Source organism: Emydura macquarii, unplaced genomic scaffold (genome assembly GCF_026122565.2).
Source record: "Emydura macquarii macquarii isolate MOO-44397 ecotype Brisbane River unplaced genomic scaffold, CSIRO-AGI_Emac_v2 contig_3451, whole genome shotgun sequence".
NCBI lineage: Eukaryota > Metazoa > Chordata > Testudines > Chelidae > Emydura > Emydura macquarii.
Window position 1 is genome coordinate 3,877,755 of NW_027133588.1, and position 26,376 is coordinate 3,904,130.

The 26,376-nt window shown below is 40.6% G+C and overlaps 1 protein-coding gene across 3 annotated transcripts in view; it reads left to right on the forward strand.

Moving 5' to 3' along the window:
* CIB2 (calcium and integrin binding family member 2) overlaps window positions 1-26,376 on the forward strand; it is a 108,962-nt gene that overhangs the window by 2,610 nt on the left and 79,976 nt on the right. Inside the window, exon 1 of one of the 3 annotated variants that reach the window (XM_067534544.1) lies at window positions 13,065-13,166. The exons of the other annotated variants lie outside the window; for them this stretch is intronic. Coding sequence (XP_067390645.1) covers window positions 13,116-13,166 — 51 coding nt within the window. The 5' untranslated portion in view covers window positions 13,065-13,115. Of the gene's footprint in view, window positions 1-13,064; window positions 13,167-26,376 lie in introns of those variants that run through there. 3 annotated transcript variants of the gene reach the window in all.

A 26,376-nucleotide genomic window follows, 5' to 3' on the forward strand; every position in this document is an offset into this window, starting at 1 on the left:
GAAGGAGGAAAGGGAGAGAGCTTGAGTCAGACACAGTTCCAGATGTGGGGGACAGCAAGAAAATAAAGAGTGTAGAGAGTGGAAGAAAGAGACAAAGGAACCAGTTAGGAGAGTGAATACTGAGAAAAGCAAGATGTTTTCTAGATATTTAATGCAAGAACTATTGAGTGAAATTCTATGGCCTCTGTTATGCAGGAGGTCTGACTAAATGATCATTGTGTTTCCTTCTAGCCTTAAAATCCATGATGGTTTCTAAAATTGTGAATAAGTATTTGGCCAGTGGTTTCAGTTCTGAATCCATAATATGTTATTTTTAACTCTGGTAGCTGGTTATTGCTAACATAAACTCAGAATTTGTGTCAGATCCTAGTTTGACCAAAATCATTAACAAGTCTCCTACTGACAGAACAAGGAACTGGCCACATATGAGAAGTTTGGTACATTTGGATTTTTCCTCACAAGCTGCTGTTTCCTGGGCTATATCCCTGTGTGACACCCTGTATCCCATGTTCACCATTTTTATATGGTTATAATATTGTGTACAAAGTATGCCTTGTGAGGTATCATTTGAAAACTCATTATCTGCTGATTATTATTATCCTGCTGAAATGTGTGTAGCATCACTGCATGTCAAATTATGAGATTTTGCTATATGATTGTTACTGAACTGAGTTGTAGTTCTGGGTAATGCCCACAAACCTTTTTCTCAGAGACGGACACTAGCACCAACAAGGTGCCAAAGAGCCTATTTAACTAGCCATTCTTCAGCAGGGGGAAAGGAACTTGTTTTATTGTTTGATCTAAACCAGCGTGTTTTGGTTGAAGTATTTGGAAAGCTATACTCAGATCAACAAGGCTGTTGCATATAATCATTTTCCTTTATTGAAATGACAGACTTATTATGAGCTTGCATTGTTCAGTAGTGTGCTGGACAGTACAAGATGCACACTTCTATGGGATAAGGCTGGGACTGAGGATATGTGAGTGTCACTCTGTATGTAATTCATGGGTAGCGGGGCATAGCAGTCGTGTTCAGCTGGGAGTGATTTTACATGCTAGTCGCTGTGTGTGAGCAGAGCCTGAAGGGGTTGCTGTTCAACAGCGGAGCAGTGTAAAAGATATCACAGGTTGGAGAGCTAAGGAGACACAGCAGTCCAGATTGCACCCTGGGGAATGTGACATCCTGACTTTGGTGAATTAGAACCCTTTTTACCCTGCACCCTAGTACATGTAAACAGACATCATGCTATTCCCATAAGATTCTGGTGCTGATTACTTTCAATTAATTTTAGAACTGAGGGGTTTTTAGATAAATATTAATAACAAAAAAGGGGAAAACATCATAGAATTCTTACAGCCACATGAATTACAAATCATCCAATAGCAAAATAAAGTTTAATTACTTTTGTATCATTGTGGGGAGTGGGAGACCTGGATCTTCTTATATAGGTGTGCCAAGCACTAAAATGTTAAAACACTTTTAGATAATTCAGGAGGGTTTTCTGGGATTAAACCTCTGAATTTTGGTTTCTTTTTTTTTAATTTAAGCAGGGCTCAGGGGACTGGTAATGGAACAGGGTCTTTCACCTGAAAGTCACTGGTTCAAATGCAGTAGTCACTGATAGTTGTTCTCATGTGATGGCTGTTTGGTGAGCACCCTACCTGTGTGAAATTAATTCGAAGATCACAGTCCAATTTCCAGTGGAAAGGTCTTCACATCTCAGACAGAGCCATCTCAGTTGTAACCTTTGGTAGCAATCTCATCAGAAAGACTAGATATCTGAACGGTCATGCAGCTTGAACTACCCTTTCACCCTTAGAGATGGTCCTTCCAGTAAATGATGAAGCACATTGTAATGGCAGTGTGGGAGAAGCTTGTATGATTGTTGCCTGTATCAACATAGGACAGAGTGAGAAGCTGCTTATTCACTTCAGTTTCTTTTATGGATTCAGTCAGTTATCTTATGTCTTTGTTTTAGAAATGATGATTTTTGCATTGCTTATGTACAGTAAAATCTCAGAGTTACAATCACTAGAGTTATGAACTGACCAGTCACCTAGACACCTGATTTGGAACTGGAAATATGCAATCAGCAGCAGAGGAAAAAAAAGCAAATATATTACAGTACTGTGTTAAATGTAAACTACTAAAAAATAAAGGGACAGTTTAAAAAAATCGACATGGTAAGGAAACTATATCTATGCTTGTTCCATTTAAACTAATATGGTTAAAAGCAGCATTTTTCTTCTGCATAGTAAAGTTTCAAAGCTATATTAAGTCAATGTTCAATTGTAAACTTTTGAAAGAACAGCCATAATGTTTTGTTCAGAGTTACAAAGATTTCAGAGTTACGAACAACCTCCATTCCCAAGGTATTCATAACTCTGAGGTTCTATTGTAGTACCTTTCGTAGTCTTATTAATCAGTTATTTACGATAGCTATATAAGGACTATAATATCCCAATGATTTCAAAACAAAAGAGTATCAGTGCAAAACTGTTTTCTTTCAGGTTCTCTTTCTGTACCTTTAACCAGGATTCAATTCTGTCAAGCATTCCTTGATATTTTAGCATTTCTTTTACATAATTTTGAGTTTGCATTTTGGGATCATGTGTGTTTAAAGTCTGTTTTCATGCACCATTAGCAGCATAGGTTTTTGAGTCTCTGAATCTTATTTTAAATAGTATCTAGGAAGATACTTGTTTAATTTATCCTCTGTTTCTGCTTACAAATTTTACTATCCTTTCTTTGTTTGCTCTAAGGAAATCCCTCCTTAACTCTGTGATGCAGTCATAAAAGTCTGCTTTGCTACCTAAATCCTAGACCTTTGATAATACCTTTGATTCTGCACACACCATTTCTAAAACTACTTTGATATAATTTAATGAACGCAAGCAAACTTTGACATTGTATAATGCTTTGTACAGTAATAATAATGCTTTGCAGTTCTGTAGCACCTTCAGTCCGAGACATTACCAAGCACTATATAAACTTTAATGAATTAAGCCCTACAACACCTGTTTGTGGGGGATAAACATTATTATCCCCAAATTACTGATGGACAAACAGCAGCACAGAGAGGGGACAGCTAGATAAATGAAGGCCTAAAGAGGTTAACTGAATTTCCCCAAGATAACACAGACAGACAAGAACAGAAATGTAGAACCTTTTTCTCCCCTGCCGCAGGATACAAGTGGCTCCCATTGACTTCAGTAAGTTAGTATCACTTCAGTAAGATTGGAGTGGTTGCTGTAATGGAAGAATAGGTTCTTGGGAGCCTGCCTCCACTCCAGTTTTATTGTAACCATTAGACAAAGCTCACTTCCATCTCTCCTTTATTCCTTCTCCTGACTGTGCACCAATGCATAGTAAAGTGCCATCTGCTCCTTTTCTTTTGCAGCTTTTTAAAAAGAGATACTATTTTTCTTCAATACATCTACTAGACCTTGTTTTGTCTCCACAGAATATTCTTGTTTATGCATTCTTACTAATAGATTCATTTATAGTATAAGAAATGTAGTTTAGTTCTTAAATCCAGTAATCATTACAAGATTGTACTATATATATTTCAGGGCTTCTAGATACTCTATAAATTCCACTAGTGGACTGTGCATCAATGGAGAGTCATTCCTAGCTAAAATGTAATGTTTCATGTTATCACTCCAATGCCATGTTTCTATCAAATAATATCAAACTTGTCTGTGATCTGTTTCTCCTGTGGCAAATTAGGGACAGGATAAATGTACAAACAGTCTCTCTAAATCAAAACTGTTCTTTTGGGAGGCAAATCCAACATAATTTTTCAGCAGGGTGAAACTTTACAAGGAAGAGCTAACTCTGCAAGGAAGAGAAGGATGGGAGAAAAATTAATGGAATACGGGGTCTAATGGCCTTATAGCCTATTGTATCTCAGGTTCTGGTGTTTTCACATTTAACAACATAGCTTAGAGGCAACTGCAGTTTGCTCTGCCTGCTCATCTGACACCTCTACTGATTTCTGCTGCCTGGAGAGAGAAAGAGGCTTTGTCCAGTCACAAAGACTGAGATCCAGTCTTCCATCCAAACTTCTGATGGACCAGGGACTCTCCCTACCTGAAGAAGTAATCACAACTCTTGCCCAAAGCTGATAACAAACATTGCCATCTTACCATGGAAAGGAAGCTTTATTTTTCCTTCTCCTATTTTTAATTTTACGTATTTGTTGGGGAAAGTTGCACGATAAAACTAAGCTTGTGAGTAAACTGAGAATATATCAGCATAATTTAAGACAGAAAAGCTTCTGTTGTAACCTGCACCTTTCCTGCAAGTTTATGTTAATATAGTGTAATAGAAGGGATCAGGTTTAACCATGTCTGGTTATTAAGGAGTTAAAGCTGAAGAGTGCATTTTCACTAGGAACAAAGATGTCATCTTATCTTGAATTAGCAAACACATGGTAAAATCTTACTGAGGACAAGACAATTTGTTTAGACAAGTTAGCAGATCAAGTTAAAAAGACAATGGGGAACCTAGGGTTGACCTGCTAACTTGTGTGAAAACTATCAACTGTCTTGTCTTTGCTAGGATTTTACCACATTAATTAATTTGATTTAAAAACATCTTTTTTCCTAGTGATGACGAGGCCTCCCTGTGAAAAAGAGCCTTCAGTTTTAGCACTAGCCACAGGTGCATGATATTGCAATATGTAATTCACTCAAATTGTGAATGGCTACACCTTTTATAAAGGTGTAGCATAAGGCACTGCTCAGTGTGTTCCCTCCAGTATCCATAAGCCAGTGCACCCCAGCATGGCTTAGACTTATAAGAGAGGTAGGCTGTTAAGACCTACTATAATGTAACACATCATACTACACTCCAAGTGAGACAGAACAGCACAGAGGTTGGCCAGAGTTAGTTGGATTTACAAATTAATCGCAAACAGATCCTGAGTTGCAAATGTCATCAGAGTTGGTTAGTATTTACTGAATAGTTTGGATGAATAATTTTCAAATGCTAGGTTATTTGTAACTGTTCACTTAAATTATTATTACTATTAGTTATTATTAGTATTGTGGTGGCATTTAGGAACGCCAGTCATGGTGCAGGACTCTATTGTGGTAGGCACTGTACAATTAAAGAACATTAATTACTTTGCTATTAACTTTACTTATCTGCTATTCACTATACATGCTATGTGAATAGACCAGTAGTATATTTTCTGCACCCTGAATGAATGAGTGAAACTTTTTAAACATGGCTAATGCACTGTGCTCTCCAGTATAAATGTTAGTAAGATTATTGCATATATCCATTCTTTTCTGTTATGTTTACTGAAAGCACTTTATAAGTTTGATTGTAATTGATAAACTTTACTTTGCTCAATAGTTTAAGTGCAATCTACTTGATAAATGTTTTAAGACTATTAAAAGTATGTGATGAAAGACATGCTTCGATAATACTATACGGCCTTTGGCCTTGTTATGTACATAGAAGTGTGTTGATTTCATGAAGTTATCTCTTATTACAAATAGAGATGAATGTTGCATAATAGTCAAGTGACCAGTTAAAGCACTCTTTGGTACATACAGACAGAGGGAGTGATAAGAAATTTGTACCTTATGCCAAAGTCTGTAAAACCTAACCAGTTAATATAGCATGATAATTATGCAATGAAACAGATGGCAGTGTTATAGAATAAGGTACTTCAGAAGAGTTTGCTAATACTATAGTACCCCACCACTTCTGTGGTTTGTATGTTCTTTTGTTGAAATAATTCTCTGTATTATTATTATTATTATTATTATTGTATTGCATATATGAAGAGACTCTTCAGACTGAAGAAAGAAGTCCCAGAGATACAATTTCTCTACCTATCTCATATTATCCCCAGGATGCATTTCCTTTGAAGGCAGAGAATTATTGGGACATCCTTCACCTAAGAGCCAAATTCAGACCTGCTGTATGTGGGGCAACTGCATTGAAGTCAATAGAGTTGCACACCTTTTGCCACCTTTGCACTTGATTCTAGGACCACGTTCTTTGTACCCTTAGAAGACAACTTCATGTCCCTTTTTCCAAGTCAGTGCACTGGGAACATCAGGGGTTTATTATCCATTGTGAATAGTCCTAGAAAGTCAAGTTATGTTTCTAAAATTTACTGAAATGCTTTTAGGCCCTGCCTTGGTGAGTCCAGTGGCACAGGCCATTGACTTTAGAAAACCAAGACTCAGGTCTTGTTGACGTGACAAGTTACTGCATGGAAGCCAGAGAGTGAATCTACAGTAAACCAACTTGCTGCACAGTAATCATCCATGTGGACACTGCTTTACTCCACTGAAAGGCCTCATTTATTAGACTGAGAGAATTCCAAAAAGCATGCCTCTAGACTGGCTTCTCAAACAAACCAAATAAACCTAGAGTCGGAGACTTGATTAGCACTTCTCCCTCAAACTTTCTGCAAAAAGGTAGAGAGTTAACTTCATTCCTTTAGAGCCTGCCATCCCCTTAGGAGCCATTTGTAACAAAGCACTATAAACCAAGGGATTCAGGTGTTCTCTCTTAAGTTTCTTTAGATTTGCAGGGAATTCTCTCCTAGCTTCACTTGGAGTCCTTTTAGCCCAGCTTCTCTGCTGCTCTTTTATTATGGAAACTGGATGGGGGTGCATGAGGGCTCCAAAGGGTCTGTATCACCTGTCTTATACACAGACCTTAAATGCTGCACAGTAGCAGATGTCTGTCAGGTGTGGAATAGGAAGCTGCTCTGTATATGTAATCCACTGGTCAGTGTGTGTTACCCCTTTCCCCTTTCTGAATAATCAACAGGGCATATGATACCTAAATCACACTGACCAGTGAGCTCCATATTTACCCATGTCTGAGGAATCTTGTCCCAAGCACCTGAGGTCCAGAGCAGTTCAAATCCTGTGCAAGCCCCCACTTATATGACTGCTACCATCTTGACTGATGCACCAGGGATTCAATGAGTAACCTCTGGAGCTAAAAGTACAAGTTGCTATATCTTGAGCTAATGAGCAACCACTGAGGAGAAGCTGTCTATGGCACAAAAGCCTGTGTGACCTTTCGCTGCCTGTGCTGGTGCACTGAGAATAGTGTATTTGAGTGCTATAGGTAACCCACTGGTCAACGTGTGTTACATGACACACCCTGTATGTTGCATTGGGTCCAAAGGGGGACAGGTAACACACTGACCAGTGGATTATATACATACCATTCAGCACAATGGAGAATTATGAGACTCGATAGCATTGTTTTTTGCTGGGATTCTTTAATACCATTGGAGTCAAAGGCAGGCACTCCCATTGACTTCAAGGGGAGCTGGATTAGGTCCTTTCTCTTCTTAAACCCACAGAAACTGGAACACCTCAGCTTATTCCCATGTTTTGGCTGTGAAGTCCTCAGTAACATCCCAGATCATTTATCAGTCATTTGGCTCTATACTAAGATTGCTCCGACACTGGGGAGGAATTGGAGTAGTAAATGTCTCCTGTGGTTTCCTTCTTCTGATGATAATGTTTACTGTAGCTGCTAATTGTACTAAGATTTAAAAAACATGAATCAGGAATATTAAGGCAGGTAAGAAGTGAGAAAATGAGGACATGTCACTATTTTAACCATAATAATCCTCTCAGTCCAAGTAATCACAAGATTAAAAGACTCTGGGTCCAGTCTATTCCTGGTGTAATGCCAGTTACTTCCTTGGAGTTGCCCTGGGGATGGAATTGGCCCTTTAAATCTAGTCTGATCTTCTTCATAGGCACACAGTTTGAAATACACGTCTAGTTTGAGGAATGCTGTTTAACCCAAGCATCTCAATGCCAGCTATTTTGCTCCCACTGAAATCAATAGCAAATTCTTATTCATTGCTGTGGTACAGAATCTCAGGTACTTAGGATAGTTTTGAAACATCCCTTAGTTTTAAGCATGTGAGTATAGTCCCTCTACAATCAATAAAACAATTTATGCTCAAAGGTAAGCATATGCCTAAGCATCTGCTAGACTGGGACCTTAGTCACCTTAAATGGCCATTATTGGCTGCTGTACCTGCTGACCCAAATACTGTAGTTATAGCCTGTTAAATCAGAGAGAAATCAGCACGAACACAGAGAGATGCACACCCATGAAAAGTCTATTGAACTAACACTAAAACCAGCCAGGACTGGCTGAGCTATCCTAATAGTCTAACTTAGAGCATCTCTGATAAGTGGTTGTCCAACCTGATTTTAAAAACTTCCAATGGAGGAGATTCCACAACCTCCCTTGGAAGCCTATTCCAGAGTTTAACTACCCTTCTTATTACAAAATTTTTCCTGTTATCTAACCTAAATTTCCCTTGCTGACTGGTGTAGAGAAAATAAATAAGGAAGTGTTACTTACTCTTTCTCAACACAGAAACAAGGGTCACCAAATGAAATTAATAGGCAGCAGGTTTAAAATGAACAAAAGTATTTTTTCACACAACGCATGTCAATCTGTGGAACTCCTTGCCAGAAGATGTTGTGAAGGCCAAGACTATAACAGGGTTCAAAAAAGAACTAGATAAGTTCCTGGAGGATAGGTCCATCGATGGCCTTTAGCCAGGAGAAGCTGGGATTGCTATTTGCTAGAGGCTGGGAATGGGCAACAGGATGGATCACTTGATGATTACCTGTTCTATTCATTCCCTCTGGCATTGTCCACTGTCAGCAGATAGGATACGGGGCTAGATGGACCATTGGTTTGACCCAGTATGGTCGTTCTTATTATCCTCCAGATACCTACAGATTTATTGTTTAATAATTTGTTCCACTATCTTTCCAGGTATTGAAGTTAAGATGACTGATCTATTAATTCTGAGGATTCTCTTTCCTCTCCTTTTTAAAGATAGGTATTATGTTTGCCCTTCTCAAGTCTTCTGGGGCCTCACCCACCTTCCAGATAATTGCCAGTGGTTCTGAGATTGTTTTAGCTAATTGCTTACATACGCTAGGATTAATTTAATCAGGCCCTGCCAACTTGAATTCATTTAACTTATCTAAATAGTCTTTAACCTGTTCTTTCCCTGTTTTGGCTTGCATTCCTTCCCCCTTGTTGATATTAATTGTGTTAAGTATCTAGTCACTGTTAACCATATTAGTGAAAACTGAAGCAAAATAAGCATTAAACACCTTACCTTTCTTCATCAATTATTAGCTCTTCTTCCTGCTAAGTAGAGGACCTACGCTTTCCTTTGTCTTTCTCTTCTCCTAATGTATTTAAAGAACCTATTACTGCCTTTTATGTACCTTGCTAGATATAACTCATTTTGTGCCTTAGCCATTCTGATTTTGTTCTTACAAGCTTGTGCTATTCTTTTTTACTCTTTCTTGGCAATTTGTCCATGTTTTTATTTTTTGAAGGATTCCTTTTTGACTTTCAGATTATAAAAGAGCTCCTGATGGAGCCCTATTGGCCTCTTAGTATTCTTCCTGTCTTTCCTTTGCATCAGTATAGTTTGCAGTTGTGCCTTTAATTTTGTCTCCTTGAGAAATTGCCAGCTCTTCTGAATTCCTTGTTCTCTTAGATTTCTTCCCATAGGACCTTACGTGCCAGCTTTTTGAGTTTTAGTCTGACTTTTTGAAGTCCATTATCTTATTCTGCCACTCACTCCTTCCTTTCCCTAGAATCATGAAATCTAACATTTTATGATCACTTCACCCAAATTGTCTTCCACCTTCAGATTTGCCCCCTATTCCTCCCTGTTGGTCAGAATCAAACCCAAAATGGCTGCCCTCCTAGTTACTTCCTCTCCTCTCATACCTTTATAGAAGCTCAGAGTTGGCTATACTGGTTTCTATCTATCCTCAAAATGTAATTCTTGATCAGAGCCAGTTTTACAACTTTTCCAAATGTGAGAAATTCCCACTAGTACCAGTTTACAAGCATAATACAGATGTCTGAATGAGACCAGATGGAGAACAAACAGCATTTGGCAAGTGGCACCTACTAAAAAGTCCTCTGATTAACAGACACTATTCTTGCTAATACTTCAGTATTTTTACTTCCGGATTTTTAGATCTGAGGTTAACAGGTATACTCAGTGATACTTAGCACTTTCATCCATAGTTCTCAAAGATCTTTATAAGGTGGGTAAGCATCATTTTCCCCTGTTTACATAAGGGGAAACCTGAGGTACAGAGATTCAGATTAAATTAAGGCACAAATTTTCAGAAGTATCTACTAAGTTTGGGTGCCTTAATTTTTGGATGCTCATGTTGAGGCAGCAAGAGTCTCTTAGGGCCTGTTTTTCAGAGATGCTGAGCACCCACAATTTCAGTTTACCATTATGGCTTAAAGCTGGGTCACTCCAGCACTGTGTTTTACTCTCTTTGTTCCTGCCATTTTTTGTTGATACTGGTGATCTTTTGGGACTGAAGGAGGACTTGATCTCATTGCACCTTGAAGAAATAAAAATAATTTGCAGCCAGAAAAATAAGAGTCAGTTTGGTGATGTACCAAATGCAGGTTCAACCCTTTGATGTTCTAGTGGCTCTTTATCACACGTCAGATAGCAGCACTTAACTCAACACTTACAGACAGTAAGTATTATTACAGGAAATCATTACAGGTCAGGGAACAGGTCATGTTTTTGGAGCTTCTTCCTTTTATATTTTCAAATAAACAATATATTGTTTGATGATTGGACTGCTATGTTTTCAATATTAAAATTCAGATTCAGTATTAAAACTCTTGCTTGCTTCTCATTAATAAGTCTCAGCAAATGCATTGCCATCTGCTAAATTCAAACCATTAACTTGTAAAATGCTGTACTGTCTTGTGCCTTTACAGCACCATAATGGGCTGATACTGTATTTCAGTGAATCTAACCTTGCATTCCTACTCATCATGATCTGAATTAAATATCTGCTTTGGAACTTCATATGGTTCTGTAACTCCCAGAGCATGTTTACTACAGACTGGATGCATTTACTTTCAGTCATACTATTATGGATTTTTCCCTGTTTCCAGTTGCTGTATACCAAGGCAAATCTTATTTCTAGCACCCAGCCCAGCTAGCAGTCCTGGGTAATTGGATCTGTACAGGGAGGGGCAGAGCCCTAGGAGGGTCAGGGTCAGTAATATTGCACCCATAAAGTCAGACCTCATGATACGCAATGTGCTCTCACAGCTATCTATTAAATATATTTTAGTGAATTTTGGTGCTGGGGAAAGGTGCTGGATTAATAGCCTTGGAGACTGAGATTTTATATTGACCAATACAATAGATGTAGCAATGTCAGCATCTGTGCAAGCCGCTCCCCACTGCCTAACTATCTGCAACATCTGCAAGGGTGAGAGAAGAGTTCATTCTCCATAATGAATTCAGTCCTTGGCCTCTCCTGTCAATGCCAGTGATTGTGATGCCTTTTTTCGATGGACTTGTGTCCATTAGGTAGTGACCACTGACTTATTTCACATAGGCCACCAGACAGTGAGAAATTCTGTTCATTGTCCACCAAGGCCCTGATTTTTCCTGTGCTGTGCTAGTGCTGAGCTGGGCTTAGAGATTGGAGGGGAAGCAATATGCTTCCTCCAACATTAAAACCCTGTCTACACTTACCTCCGAGATTCGGCACAGTCGATGGGAGTTACGCAAGCTACGCGAAAAACTTGCCTAACTCCCGTCGACTTCTTTGCTTCTCTTCTGCGCGCTGCCTTCACTGCACTGTGCCGATGGGAACCGTGTTCCCATCGACACAGTGCTATGCCACTTGTGAAGGTGGTCTTAGTACATCGATTTCTGGATCGACTGAATGGGTCTTCACTGACCGCTCAGTCGATCCAGGGAAATCGATCTGACGGCAGTGACTTTGCTGCCATCAGTATAGCTGTAGCCTAAGAGTGTTGGGGGGGGGGGGGGCTGTGCTTTCCCCTTCCAGGCCATACCCTGAACCAGAGAGAGACTGGGATTTGTACTGTGTTGGGGGGAGAATCTGACTTCAGATGCATTGCTTCCCTTAGTGCTCTGTTCTAACTGCTGGCATCACTGCCTGTCTATATAAATTATTTTGTGCAATGGTGGTGTAGCTGTGTAGTTTCCACTATCTTAGGGAGACAAGGTGGATGAGGTAATATCTTTCATTGGACCAACTTCTGATGGTACGAGAGACAGACTTTCCAGCTTACACAGATCTCTTCTTCAGGAAGAAGCTGGAAAGCACGTTTCTCTCCCCAACAGAAGTTGGTCCAATGAAAGATATTGCTTCACCTCGTCTCTATATAAATTAGTAGCAATCTTCATTCAGTTATTAAGGTTGTTCTGAAGCAGGCCGGAGAGTGGATTTTGACAGTAGTATGTGGCAGGGAGGTGGAATCCCATTCTGCTGGAGTCTCCAGTAGGGTCATATTTTAGCTGCTGTCTCAGAAAAGCTAGTTGTAGTTTGTCTGGAAGCCCATTCCACTTACAATAACATGGCCAAGGGTTTTTTTTACTCGGGTTATTGCTCTTAGCACAATGCGCATGTTGCCTGCAGCCCCTCAAGTTCCTCGTTACACCTTATTCCTGTATTCCCTTGACTTTTAACTGAACACAGCGCATAGCAGCATTTCCCTGCAATAAAAATCCACACTTGGATTGTGTCCCTGATGCCCTGGAGCAACCCTTCACACCCGCTCTGACTGGCCTCCTGCAGAATATAAATGGGTTATTGGGTGACACCTAGTGGTGCAGAACTACTCGTACACCGGGAAGTTAAGAGAGGGAGTGCTGCGGAGAGACAGAGACTGGGACAGCAGAGAGCTGGTTTCTTCTGACACTGAATGCTCCTCATCAGTTTTCACGCCACACAAGCCCTGTATTGTACTCGAGGAAAACACAGGAAAAGGCGAAGATGGAATCACTATTTCTGGGTGACACCTGCCTAGGATTTTAACCTTATCCCTCCTGGCACATCAAAAACCAGCCTTTGCCAAGGTTCCCAGAAACGGCTTCATTGCTCCTTGCTAGCAGGACAGTTGCAAGCAAGTGCAGTTCAATGCGGGCTTGGGGATTTCTTCAGCACAATCACGAAGTGTCTATGCTCTAAATGCCTACAGTACAGAGGACTCTTGCAACTTCTTATGTGATGCATTTGCACAAAGGGAGAATTCCTCATTTAAGATGGGTAATAAGCAAACGATATTTACTGATGAACAGCTAGATGCCTACCAGGTAAGATTCTTAAGTCTGTATTAAGGGCAAAGAGGGAGATCTGAATGTGCTGCTCTGGTTTTTGATGTATGATCCAACTTAGCTTGTACGGACATGTTTATATTTTACTGTCACTCTTCCTCACCCCTTAGACCTGTTAATAATACCGTTAGTCTGGGTTTCCACATGCATTTTAGTCCAGTCCCCTATGTGGGTGCAAAAAGAACCCCCCTACTCCACTAGGGAGGGGAATCAAATTCCAGACACCCAAGGCCAGGAAACAAATTAAAGTTTGTGGCCGCAGTGATAAATGGAAGGTTTTAGAGTGATCCTTGCATTGAGCATATTTTAAAGAAGAGATTGTATTGGACACACTTGCACTTTGTCCCTGATCCCTTCAGTGGCAAGGAAATTTATAGAGATACATCAGTTTCATGTCTCTTAAAGACTATGTACTGCATTCATTGCTCATGAAGCTGTAGAGAGGTGTTTGTTTTAATCCTTTAGATATGGTTGCCCTAGTTTTGCTCAGACTTCTGGGTGGAGATTTTTCTTCTCCCCCTGACAGAGAGAGATCTGCATTTTGGGAGCAGCACTCTCCGGAAGTGACAGTAGTTTTTTGACATCTTTTTGAATACAGTATGTTACCTCAGTTGCATTTTTCTCTGCCCAGCAAAGTCATTTCCAATCTCCATTCACAACATCTCAGCACACCGCAGAGATACCTGAAGCAGATTGGGAAGCTGCCTGCACTAGCAGGCATCTTGCACAAGTCCAAGAGAATAAAAGATGACAAAATGTAAAATAGGAGAAAGCAGAGAAAAGGGGGAGTTGAATAATCATCCTGAGAAGTAAGAGGTCTGGCTGCTCTGTTCTCTTCTACAAAGAGTTCAACAACAATAGAATTAATAGTGCAGTAAATAACATTGCAACAGTCAGCTTCCCTCCTGACCAAGAGCCTGATCCAAAGTCCCCTAAAGTCAATTGTCTTTTCACTAACCTCAGAGGGTTTGGATCAGGTTTTAAAATGGAATGCATAATTTCAGAAACTAGATTAATCTGGGGTTGTTCTAAATGGGGGCGTTCTCAGATTTGTGAATCTTTAACAAATATTCAAGTAGGCAAATGGCAAAGCTATTTTGTACTTTGCCTCTTATTTCTCACCTTAAAACAGCTCTCCCATGGTGAAAACAGGATATATTCGTAATATAACATGAGAATAAATACCTTCACATACTGATCCAACATTCTGGCTGGATTCCTCCCTTTCATAATGTTACAGACGTGTGCTTTGTCATGTTCATATAGTGATCACAAGCAACATGCGGGGAAGGCTCATTTAGCCTCATTTAGTTGCTAATCTCTCCTCAACCTGCCGTTGGTCATTACAGTATATTCTGTAGCCTGAGCGACCTTAACCAAGGCTATGTTTACAGCTATGCTCAATATGCTTCAGAGAGGGAAAGTAAAGGTCTATAAAACACCAAATGTCTGTATTCCTACTACCAATAAAAGTGAACACAGAGCAGAGACACAACTGCAGTAAAACAAAACAAGACCTGAATGTAATTAACATTAACATCTTGGCACAGGCTGGCAAATGTTAGAGCTGAAATGCCATCCTTAATTCATTACACTTCATCTAGAATTTGCAGCCCATACCTTTCATAACATCAGGAAATTGATCTCAAACCCTTGCAGTAGCTAGGCACAATGGGTTGAGTTAGCCTATGGGATTTCTCTTCTGCAGGAGGTCATAAAATTAATTAGAGTCACTGTATTTTTAAAAGGACTGGATAATTTTATGACCAGTAATAACATTTGTTGTTATGCATGTTAAGATAAGGGCAATTGAATCTCATGCTTCAGCATATCAGCTAATCCCAGGTGTCAGGAAGGAATGCCACCCACATACATTGCACAGATAAGTAGCAAAGTCTTTGTTTTGTTGTTTATTTGCTTTTCTCTGGAGCATCAGTTATTGCACATTGCTGGCAGCATGAGTGAAGGAGCAAAAGACTCAATCCTGCTTGTCTCACACATTCTTCCTCTTTCTTCTCTGAAGGCAGAGACAGGGGATTCCATCTCGTCAATGTTTGGATCCTCTAGATCCATACAGATTTTGGGAGTACCACTATAGTCAGGGAGCATATGCACAGAGACCTCTTGCCGCCACACTGCATTCTGCTCTCCCACTCTTTGCCCTGGCTTCCTGCTGACTCTAGGCCCCTGAGTCACAGGAGCCATGTGGAGTGTTTCAGAGGGATGAGGAAGAAGCATACTCCAGAGTAACTCCATTGAAGCTGAAGATTTACACCAGCATAAGTGAGGCAAGATCTGACCAAGAGTATGCAGAATGTTATGCTGCTTTACTGTTATGTACTCTGTAATGGCCCCCTGGCTGCAGTAACTTACATGCTACGCTGTGTAGGTTTGGGGAGGTGGAGAATTGGGTGGAGACCTGCTGGCCCACCTGCCCCCTTTCCACAATGGAAATTCTTCAAAGAGGTCTCTGCTGTCCTGGAGATAAGGGAGCATGGAGCACTGGTATCACAGCTTTTTAAAATATGGACTTTCCATTGTTTAGAAACAGTGGGTAGAAAGTTCAAAGGAAACTAAGAAAGCTAGGATAGCAAATCTGTTGAGCCCAGGACTTCCAGATCTAAACAGAAGAACCTCTACCATTTGAGCTACAGAACCAACTCCTTAATAATATATGGTGTTATATAGATTAGAGTACCCTTGATGTGCACCTGTGTGCATGTGATTCACAGATTGTTTTTATAAAAGAGAGAACTCACAGCAGCAACATCAGGATTGTGAATTATAAACATTACTAATGAAATGTAAAAACTTTTAAAATGGACCTTACAGTTTGATGAGTCCTTATTTTGCACTTTTGGAAATGGGGATAGGTAGTTCTTCCCGCCCTGCCCCACCCCCACCTATCTAGGCATTTGTACCATACTTATCTGAGTGGCATCTGAATGCCTCTTTGGCAACTGAGGCATTGCCTTTTTATACATGGTACTCTAATAGATCTATACCACAGAGGCTCAAGGAGTTGGTCTTTTAGCTCATGTGTTTGAGGCTCTTTCATTTAGATCCAGAAGTTGTGGGTTCAATCATTGACAAGATGATCCCTGTGTCATTACACAATGTAGTGTGTTTTAAGGAGAGGTTTATATAAGTCTGGAGATGAGTGTTTGGCTGAAGTTGTTTGTAAGAGAGCTGTGTAGTGAGACCTGATTATATTTAAATCCTCTCTATCTCTTGTTTTAGTGAAAGATGGAGGCAAATTAACCAATTCTACAAAGGTATAAATCTCCTAATACCTTCTCCTATCATTTGGCAACCTTTATTCCCTTCGTGTAGTGCACCAGTTTGAGAGCTCTTTAAATTATCATAAGCACATTGAAAAGCTTTGAAAATTAAAGGAAATGGGCTTTTGCACAGATTGGTTTCCCAGCAGAACTTCACATCAGTTAAAAACTATATACCAGTAGGAAAACAAATCCTACCAGGGCTTTCGGCTTTCTTCTGCCATTGCCCTATGCTCAGGTTAGTGAAATCTTTTTACATACAAATACAAAATAGAAGTAAAGTCTGGAGGAGAAGAGAGTAAATGTTAGTCAGTAGAAAAGAAACACTTCTCTAACAACAAAGTGTATTTTAAGATCAAGCTTCTAAAAGCTGCCTAAGGGACAATGAACACTCAGTTTCCATTCAAATTAACCCCCTGGGAGCTTTATCTGTCACCCTTACTCACACTGAGTAATGTCTGGCATGACTTTGTGGGTGACCCCATGATTTCATTCAGACTATTTGTGGAATAAGGACTTGTCTACACAGGCAAGCTCTTCCAGAATAAGGTAGGGTTTGAATTTAAAGCAGACTAGCTATTCCAAAACTTTTCCACGTTTACAAATAATTTTGAAAAAGGCACTCTTATTCTGAAATAAGAGTGTCCACACATGAAGTTATTCTAGAATAGCTATTCCAGAAAAACTCCATGTGTAGAGAAGCCCTAAAATATTACTGAATGTCCCTAGGCCCGTCTGGCAAAGTACTTAAGCACATGGTTTACTTTAAGCATGTGAGAAGTTCCAGTGTCTTCACTGGGACTGTACATATGCTTAAAGGTAAATATATGCTTAAGTGCTTTGCTGGACTGGAGCCTTAATCAAGATTGTGCCTGTGAAAGCTGCCACATTGACAACCCTCATGACCAAAATCTTCTGCCTATCCACAGAGCATAATTAAGCTCAGTCAACATCAGTGTGAGGTTCCTTCCACCATCCAGGAAATCTGTATCATCCCTCGGCTCGGGGGATCAGAGCTACGGTGGGAGGGTGGTTCTGTCTGAGTCATTAGCCTTGAGGCTGGCTGAGACTTCCATGTACCAATTTGATGTGGGCTCCTGCTTGCTAAGAACTAAGCTGCAACTTCCTATTCATTACATGTAGGACAGGGAACAATTGTCAGCTTTTGATTAATGTTGGTCAGAGCCAGACTTGAACCCGATGTCTATGGGTCTGATCTGAAGTCAGTGGGTGTATTTCCACTCAGTTCAATGGACTTTGGATCAGGCCCCTAGCGAGGAAAAGTGCAGTCCAATGGCAAACCCCTGAACTGATCAACTTCTTTTGTAAAACAAACAAATGGTATCATTTCTAGTTGCAATATTATGCTGCCAAAGGGGAGATGAGAAAATAATAATAATAACAAAAAAGGATTATAAGCTACTGAATAAAGAAACTTAAAGCAATTGAAAGTAATAAAGAAATATAATAAAGCAGTGTCAAGCCCATATACTGGCCTCAATCCATACTTGCATCTGCCATTGAGAGACATTGCTGTAATGAGTCGGATATGAATGGGAGCTGCACATGCAGAAAATAGAGACAGTATGAGCCATTGTCCCTCTACCATCAGTGGAGCTACTTGTCTGAGTAGAATGAGCAGAATTTGATTCTATATTGTCTTTTGTGCAGATTAACTAATGAGGCACAGACCTTCTTTGTGTTAGATTTTGCAGCTCAGCTACTATTCATTGCAAGCCTGTAAGCTGCAAGCTATTTGGGGCAGGGACTGTCTTTATTACACATTTTTACAGCATTTAGTACACGGGGTTGGCTTCTAGACACTTGCAATATATATGCTAAATAATAATACCAAACAGATGAGCTATTGGCTAATGTCAGCTTTTAGGTAAGACTGTTATACAACCCATATGAATTCCTTTGTAAAAACACTTTTCACTATAGGGTTAAAATATCAATTGATGGTAACAGCACTGTACTGAGCTGAAACAAATTACTTTTATGGCCTATCAAGAAACACCATTTATAATGTAAAAACAGGCCAGGAAGTTACATTTAATGGATTTTAAAAACTCTGCTTAACCCGATCATAAGCAGTGTATGTAAAGAAAATAAAAATCTAATCACAGGAGGCTAGGTAGTGCTACCCTCACTCACACTAGGTGGTACCTTCTTCCACAAGCTGTCTGATTGAAATCAGTGGGACTATCCATAATGGAAAGTATTATTCAACATGAGAAAAGGGATTACAGTTTAGTTGTTGGGCCCTGATGCTACAAACATGAATAGACTCATTGACTTCAATGGGACTCGTGAGATAAGTCCCTTGGTTTGATTCCTATTTCATGTTACCTTTGAATATATACCACACCAAATTACTTTTACTGTCCATCAATTTCTGCCTCAATTTACAGCTGCTGTCATTCCAAATAACAACATGAAGATCTTAACTGCTCTTTTGTGATATTCTGACAGCAGATTTTAAAGGAATAATTTTGCTTTTTATTCATCAGTTTTTGGTAGTTTTGGCTTTACTGCTGTAAATCTTGCTATAGTTTTAGGTAGTTTAAATGTTTAAATCCTGCATTGCACATTTTTAGACTTCTAATCCAGCTTGTGTTTTTCTGAGATGAATCAAATGCCCACTTAATAGCCACCATCATCAATATAGATCTAGCTGGCATTTTGATGGGCAGTTTTAAAAAATTGGTTGCAAGGTCCCAGTTCAGCAAGGTACTTAACTTTAAACCTGTGAGTAGCCCGGTTGACTTCAATGGGACCATGCATGTGTTTAAAGCAAATGCTTGAATACCTTACTGAATGTGGATCATATTGATTTAGAAGAAGGGTAAAATCAATTTCAATCTCACGCAAAACCTCAAAGATCATCCTAAAGGACATATTTTATCTGTATGGCAATTGATTACATTTGTAGAACATTTGATGATCAAAATCTTGAAAACCTACTGGAATCCCCCCAAAAATGACTGAATTATTATAGTTATGAAAAAAAATCACTAATGGACAGTGAGTTGAAATGGGGATACTATTTGGAGATGATATTTGTTTAAAGTGGCAAGAACTCCAGTAACCAATCACTTGGGCAGACTCTGGTTAATTCATTATGTGATTCCCTGATTGTGTCTTGGCAAAATCCTCTTTGCCTCATTGCAGTACAATATTAATTTTGACATACTATGAAAAGTAATTGGGAATTTTCCAAAGTAAAACCTTTGGAATAAATCTTTTTTAAAAAATTTAAAACAGATGCAAGTGTTGCTGCCTCAAATACTACTTGTTTCTAGAGGCTGCTTTTGGAATTTAAATACAATATATATTTAACTTTTAAGGGCATGACCCTGCTCACATTAAAGTCAGTGGGTGAAGGATCAGGTTCTTGTTACTTTCTGCCTCAGAATGTCATCCTCTTCTGGAGTAATTGGAATTGATATGGCCATTTTACATTATTATTAGTTAGACAGGGTGGGTGAGGTAATATCTTTTACTGGACCAACTTCTTTTGGTAAGAGAGACGAGCTTTGGAGCCATACAGAGCTCTTCTTCAGGTCCTGCATACGTGATTATTAATTTATTACAGTAGCACTTTAAGGTCCCATTGTGCTAGGTGCCATACAAACACACAGGAAGAGATAGTCCCTGCAGAGAATTTATAATCTAAATAAACAAGACACACAAAGGGGTGGGAGAGCAAAGACAGAGGCCCAGATCCTCAAAGGTTGCTTAATTCCCATTGATTTCGATGCAGGTCAGGCACCTATGTACCTTTGAGGATCTTGCCCAAAGTCCCAGCAGGTAGTAGCAGAGGAAAGGCTAGATCCCAGATATCCCAACTCCCACTCTTGGTCCATACTCACTAGGCCACCCTGCCTTTTACTACTGTAGAATAAATCTTTCCCTTGTATTAGTTTTAAAATGAAAGTAATCACCTCAGGACTGATATTGTGTTGAGATTATGGCTCATTTGGGGTTGATCCATTGATTGCAATTGTGCCTCATTTAATGAATGCCCATTTTCTACCGAAATACTTGCCAGGTTATTTCATCATTCCTAGAATCCTCTGATGAAGCAGCTGCCAGTTCATAATAAATATGCCTTATATAAAGCAAGTGCAATATAAAGAGCAGAATTATACACTTGTAATCTTTAAAGGGAAATAAACCTGAAATAATTGATGTGATAACTATGACACTGGAGTAACCTCACAAACCTGAAGCTTTAGTCTGTTGCAGAAATTTAAAGATGATGATGCTCTGATTCTTCCTGCATCCCCTCTTGCTTTTTGTAGCCCAACATTGTGATTCATGGGGAAATGTCTCCTTGATCCTATGAGGATTTCACTTAGTTCTGTTAGCAATCTACATTTTATACATGACAATATTTTCCCCCAGAATTAGTGAATGGTTGTAATTCACTCAGTGTGCTCTGCTGCTGCCATTCATAAACTGCAGGCTGCACTTTTGTGGTTGGTGACATCAGCAGATTCCACTGAGGGAATTATATCCTGAATATACTCTGGGGCCATCTATCATGCTATGCTCTGTATGTACTCTTGACATTTTTGTAAATGTAAGTATCAGCACTCCCAGCACAATTATCTATCTCTTTAAGAGTTAGTACTAATGAACATTTGCAAAGATCCAACTAATAGTTTACAGCAAAGGATTATAGCAGGGGTAGTCAATTATTTTTGTCAAGGTCCAAATTATTTGCTCAAGGTATAGTCAAGGTCCACACTCCAGAGAAAATAATAAAAAAAACCCTATGGTAAAAATAAGTATAACAATTTTGGGGTATATTCAAAAGTGTCTGGTGGTCCAGATTTGGCCCACGGTCCACCTATTGACCATCCCTGGTTTATAGCACTGGGTGAGAAACTATTTGCATTATGTCAGTGTGTCACTGCATTTCAGCCCCCCTAAGATCTATTACTATGCTAACATGGATCCCCATCCACCAGCTGTGACACATTCATGGGCACAGACCAAAGTCCTTCCTAATCCCTTAATATAACAACACATATAGCAGCCTCTATAGTGTGCTGTGTGTATCTCTAAGTACTTTCTAAAGGTGGGTAGAGACCATTAGCTCCATGTTATAAGCAAGGTTTGAGGCTGAGCTTGCCCAAGGTAACACAGCCAGTCAATAGCAGAGCCAAGCCTGATTTGCTAACTCAGTGCTTTATCCTTTGGACCACAGGACCTTATGAGCTTGACTAGTTCAGCCCATCTGTTCCCTATTTCTCTCCTGAGCATAGCATCTCCCAGGATGATCAATTAGCATGTGCATCCACACAGTAGCACCCTAATCCAGATTATAGCTGCATTTAAATAAAATGCTGCTAATTTAAGGACTGGAGGAAAAATGCATGAAACTGTCAGGCGGCATTTACATTTAATTTCACCTAGTCACATGCTCTGAGAAGCTGTGCTGGAAAGGTCTGTGAGGCGTAATTACAAAGGTTAAAGGGGTGCATTTGTGCAGACTCTTGTTTTCTCAGAGAGTAGCTCATGACATAAGCTATCAGGACATCTTAACTCCAGAAAGGGTGTCAGTAAGGGAGACTCTTGTGTTGAAAGGATCCTAAATGCATGTCTGTTCCTTAGCTTGGCCTTGTTGCTTTCCCTTCAAATTGTCTGTTTCATGACTCCTGGGAAAACATCTGCAAAGCAGGACCAAGGGTTGTTAATCATTGGGCTTTAGGTCTGTGTCCTGACATACGCAAGATGTATCCTGTGAAGGGCATTTCTCTAGCCATATAGTGCATAGTTTCTCAGTCTGTAGTATGCGTACCCCTGGGGGTACATGAGACAAAGGCAGGAGGTACCCGGGGAAAAACAGAGTGAAGGGGAGGTGGGCAGCAGCAGCCCACTTCCCACCCGGTCTCAGCTCCCAGCGGGGAGTTGTGTGGCAGCCCCTGGCTTCTCAGGAAGGCAGGCGGCAGCCGCTGCTTCCCACCCAGCCACAGTTCCCAGCTGGGAGGTGGGCAGCAGCTGCCACAGTCCTGGGAAGCCAGGCTGCAGCTTCCCCCCCCCCACTTCCCGCTAGGTCCCAGCTGGGAGGTAGGTGGCAGCTGCCGGCTTTTGGGGAAGGTGCGCGGCAGCCACCTGCTTCCCGCCTGGTTGCAGCTCCCAGCTGGGAAGCGAGTGGCAGCCGATGGCTCTTGGGGAAGTAGGCGGCAGCCCCTGTTTCCTGCCCGGTCTCAGCTCCCAGCTGGGAGGCAGGCCGCAGCTGCTAGCTTCAGGGGGAGGTGGGCAGCAGCCCCCGCTTCCCGCTGGGTCTCAGCTCCCAGGTGGGAGCCTGGTGGCAGCCTCCTGTGTCCCGTGAGCTGGGCTCACAGCTGGGTGGCAGCCACCCACGCCCCGGCTCCGAGCCAAGGGACAACCTCCCGCGCCCCAGCATGAAGACGAGCAGCAGCCGCCTGTCCACATCCCTGCCCCAACCCAGATTGGGTGGCAGTCGTCCAACTCCCGGGCTGGCAGCCAGGCAGCAGCCGCCTGCAACTTGCCCAGGTGGCAGCCCCCTCCCTGGCTCAAAGCCCAATGCCCAGAAAACTTGTCAATTTCACTGTTCTATGACAGTCCCAGATTTTACCAGTTACCCTCTTTTCCTGTCTCTCTCGCTCTCGCCCTCCTTCCCTGTCTCCCCCTCAGCCCTTCCTCCTCTCAAATGTATGGCAAAAAATTTGATGCGGCGCTTTATATTCCCCAGCATTGGCATGCCGCTCAAAGCCTCCTAGTTTTGGCCAGCATCACCTCTAGCCCAGGAACATACTTTATTTGTGCACACCTGGTGTAAATGTGGTAACCCTACGCACATTAGATCTGACATCTGTCATATCATGGCCTTATATACTCAACCCTTCTTCCAACATATGGCTCACATTAGTCTGTAAATATAAAATCCTGTGGAAAATGGAGTATTTGGGTACTTATTAAAATTTTCAGAAGTTAGGGGGTACTTGCTACTTAAAAGGTTGAGAAACACTGAATGTGTAACTGGATAACCCATGGATAGTCCTTAAAAATCTGTACACAGAGCATGGCACTGCCAGAGTTCATTAAGTGCTTTGCTAGTTCTGGCAAATCTAGACTCTGGACCTGACTTGCCACCGTCTTGTCCCTTTTGTAGCTATTTAAACCTATGTAAAGTGGTGGTAAAACTCTGCCATTCTCACTTAGCGATGTTTCACACTGACTTTGCATGAGAGCACTGTAAATAAGTACAAAAAGGGTACTGGAGTAACAGGCCCAGTAAACCTGCTCATGGTCCCCTTAAAGTTAATGGCAAAACTTTCATTTACTTCACTGGGAGCAGGATTGAACCCTGTGACTACAATCCAAGCTTTAAAAATGGACATCAGCCAAAGGTATTGAATGAATCTGCCAACTGTACTTGTGTTCTGCTACAGGTGAGATACGTATTGAACATTTATCTGTATTCTGCCAAATGCTACAGTAGATGGTTTTATTCTTATTGGTGTTTAGGCAGAAGTCTTCATTATTTCAAACTTCTTTTAATGCTAGAACCAAGAGTTTGAGTCCAAGTTTTTTAACTATCCCATTTTACAGCTTGGGTGGAAGTCAAAAGTCTCAACTCTGTTCCCACTGAAGTGAATTGAAGTTTTGCCATTCACTTTAAGGTTTAATGAACCTGATTCTCCAGTGGCGCTTGTCTAGGTGTTCATAATGCTCCTATGCAAAGCAAGGGCCAAGCACTACCGGATTAGAATGATAACATCATATCCCCACATTACTGGGGGTAAATATGTATTATTAAATTACAAACATTTAGGGCTGGTCTACACAGAGTTTTTGCACTGATTTATTAACAATCTCTTTTAAAAATGATTTAACAAAATTGGTGCCAAAATTGCTTGTTGACCAGCCCTTGCATTAAAAGAACATTAGGATGCAAATTGAAACTCTCAGAAATCAGGAATTGCTAAATTACAGTTATCCACGCAACCTTAATTCATCCCTCTTGTACACATACTATTTTTGCCACAGAACCCTGGCTTTAACCAGGGCTTTATCCTGCACTAATTAAGTTAATGGGAATTGTTCCTTTGGTTTGAACGGGAGCTGGATAAAGCCCTCAGTGCCAAGTTTGGACAGTAAATGAAGCAATTTTCTAATTTGGGCTGTTTTTGTTTTTAAAGAAAAATTAAAAAACACCCAAAGAAACTCCATCAAGTGCATTTATATGTTAGACAGCAGTAGAACTCTGGGTATCAGGATTCCTGGGTTCCCTGTCTGGTGCTAGGAGGAGAGTATGTTCTAGTGGTTAGACCAGCAGACTGAAATTTAGAACTCCTGGGTTCTATTTATAGTTCCACAAGAGAAGTATGTTCCAGTGTTTAGAGTAAGAGACTAAAATTAGGACTCTTGGGTATTTGTTTTTTTTAATCTGTAGGTATCATAAGGGTAAGTATGCAGAAGTTGCCCAGTTTTACAGAAAGCATAGCCAAACCTATAGATTTGGCATATTCTTTGAGAGAAAGATGGCTCAAAGAATGTTTGCTCAGGGCCTTAATGAATGTTTGGTGTGCTATATTAGAGATCTCATTTCTAATTCTAGCTCTGCCGGATCTGATCTGTAAAATGATGGAAATTATACTTGGTTCCTTCATGGGGTAGGGGAATGAGTCCCTGCTGAATAATAAGGGTTGTATAGTGCAGAGGGTGGGATTGGAGCTCATGGCTGCCTGGCTCTGTGTCTATACACTTTTTCTTAGGCCAGAAGGCATTCTGGTAAGGAAAGTAGGAGCAGGCACCCTTTTGCCTGTGTTCTCCTGAGCATTTAGAATTCTGTGTTCACCTTGAAGGGCTGTGGGATGCTCATTAGGGCCTGAGAACATGTACAGTACAGCCTGGCAGGAGATCCAATTGTGCCAGAAACTTCTGCATCTGCACAAATGATGATTTTCTGTGGGTTAGATCTTGGCTAAATCTAGATAGATTTTCATGGGGGCAACGAAAGGCACCTCAGGACTATTGCTCTGCTGAAATTCAAATCCCTGCTGCAACCTTGTTCCTACCTTGTGCACCTAGGAAAGGGTGGCTGGAATTTATCCCTTGACGCACAAGATGGCCATTAATCCTCCCATTAGAGTCTAAGAGAAACCCCCCCTCCCCTTTGTATTAATTCCCCACCTTTAAAACAACCTCTTTCAGAAATCATCCAAATTAGGGTTAAGAATTGATCGCCTATGCTGAAAGGACAGTATTTCACTTGTGCTAATTAAAGCCACAGATAATAATACTACTTGCAACAAATTTCAGATTCTGAGCACATCTGAACAGACTCCTAGTTCCTTGACATTTAGGCCCAATGTTCAGTTTAAAGGCAACGGAGGGGAGAAGAATTCTGAAAAATTAATTGGACTTTGGTTGGTTTATGACAAAAAGAAGCTCATTATATTCACTGCCACAGTCAGACATATAGAAAAGAGAAATTTAATGGTGAATGTGCATTAATAGATAACGTGCACCTTTGGCTACATGACATCTAACTTTTAAGGATATCAATGACCCTTCAACAGACATCTAGTTAACTTTTATTTTTAAGGGCATTGGGATAGTTTGAATGGAACATTACATAAAAGTAGGAGCCATCCGCTCAGTGGCTAGAGCATGTGACATTGTGCATTTCCTACTTGGAGAGCAGGGTCTTGACTCTAGAAACTGTCACACACAGAGAGTACCTCTAGTAGGTTGAAGGTAGTTCAGCCATCTGTGTAACCATGGGGATCAGAAAGGAAGGGAATATTTTGGCCAGGGTCATGGGGATAAACTCTTGAGGGCAAATCCTCTGTGCAAATAGTTATAGCTTGGTTTACTATGGAAATTTACACCAGCTGAGGATCTGGCTCCTGCTTTTATGGAAA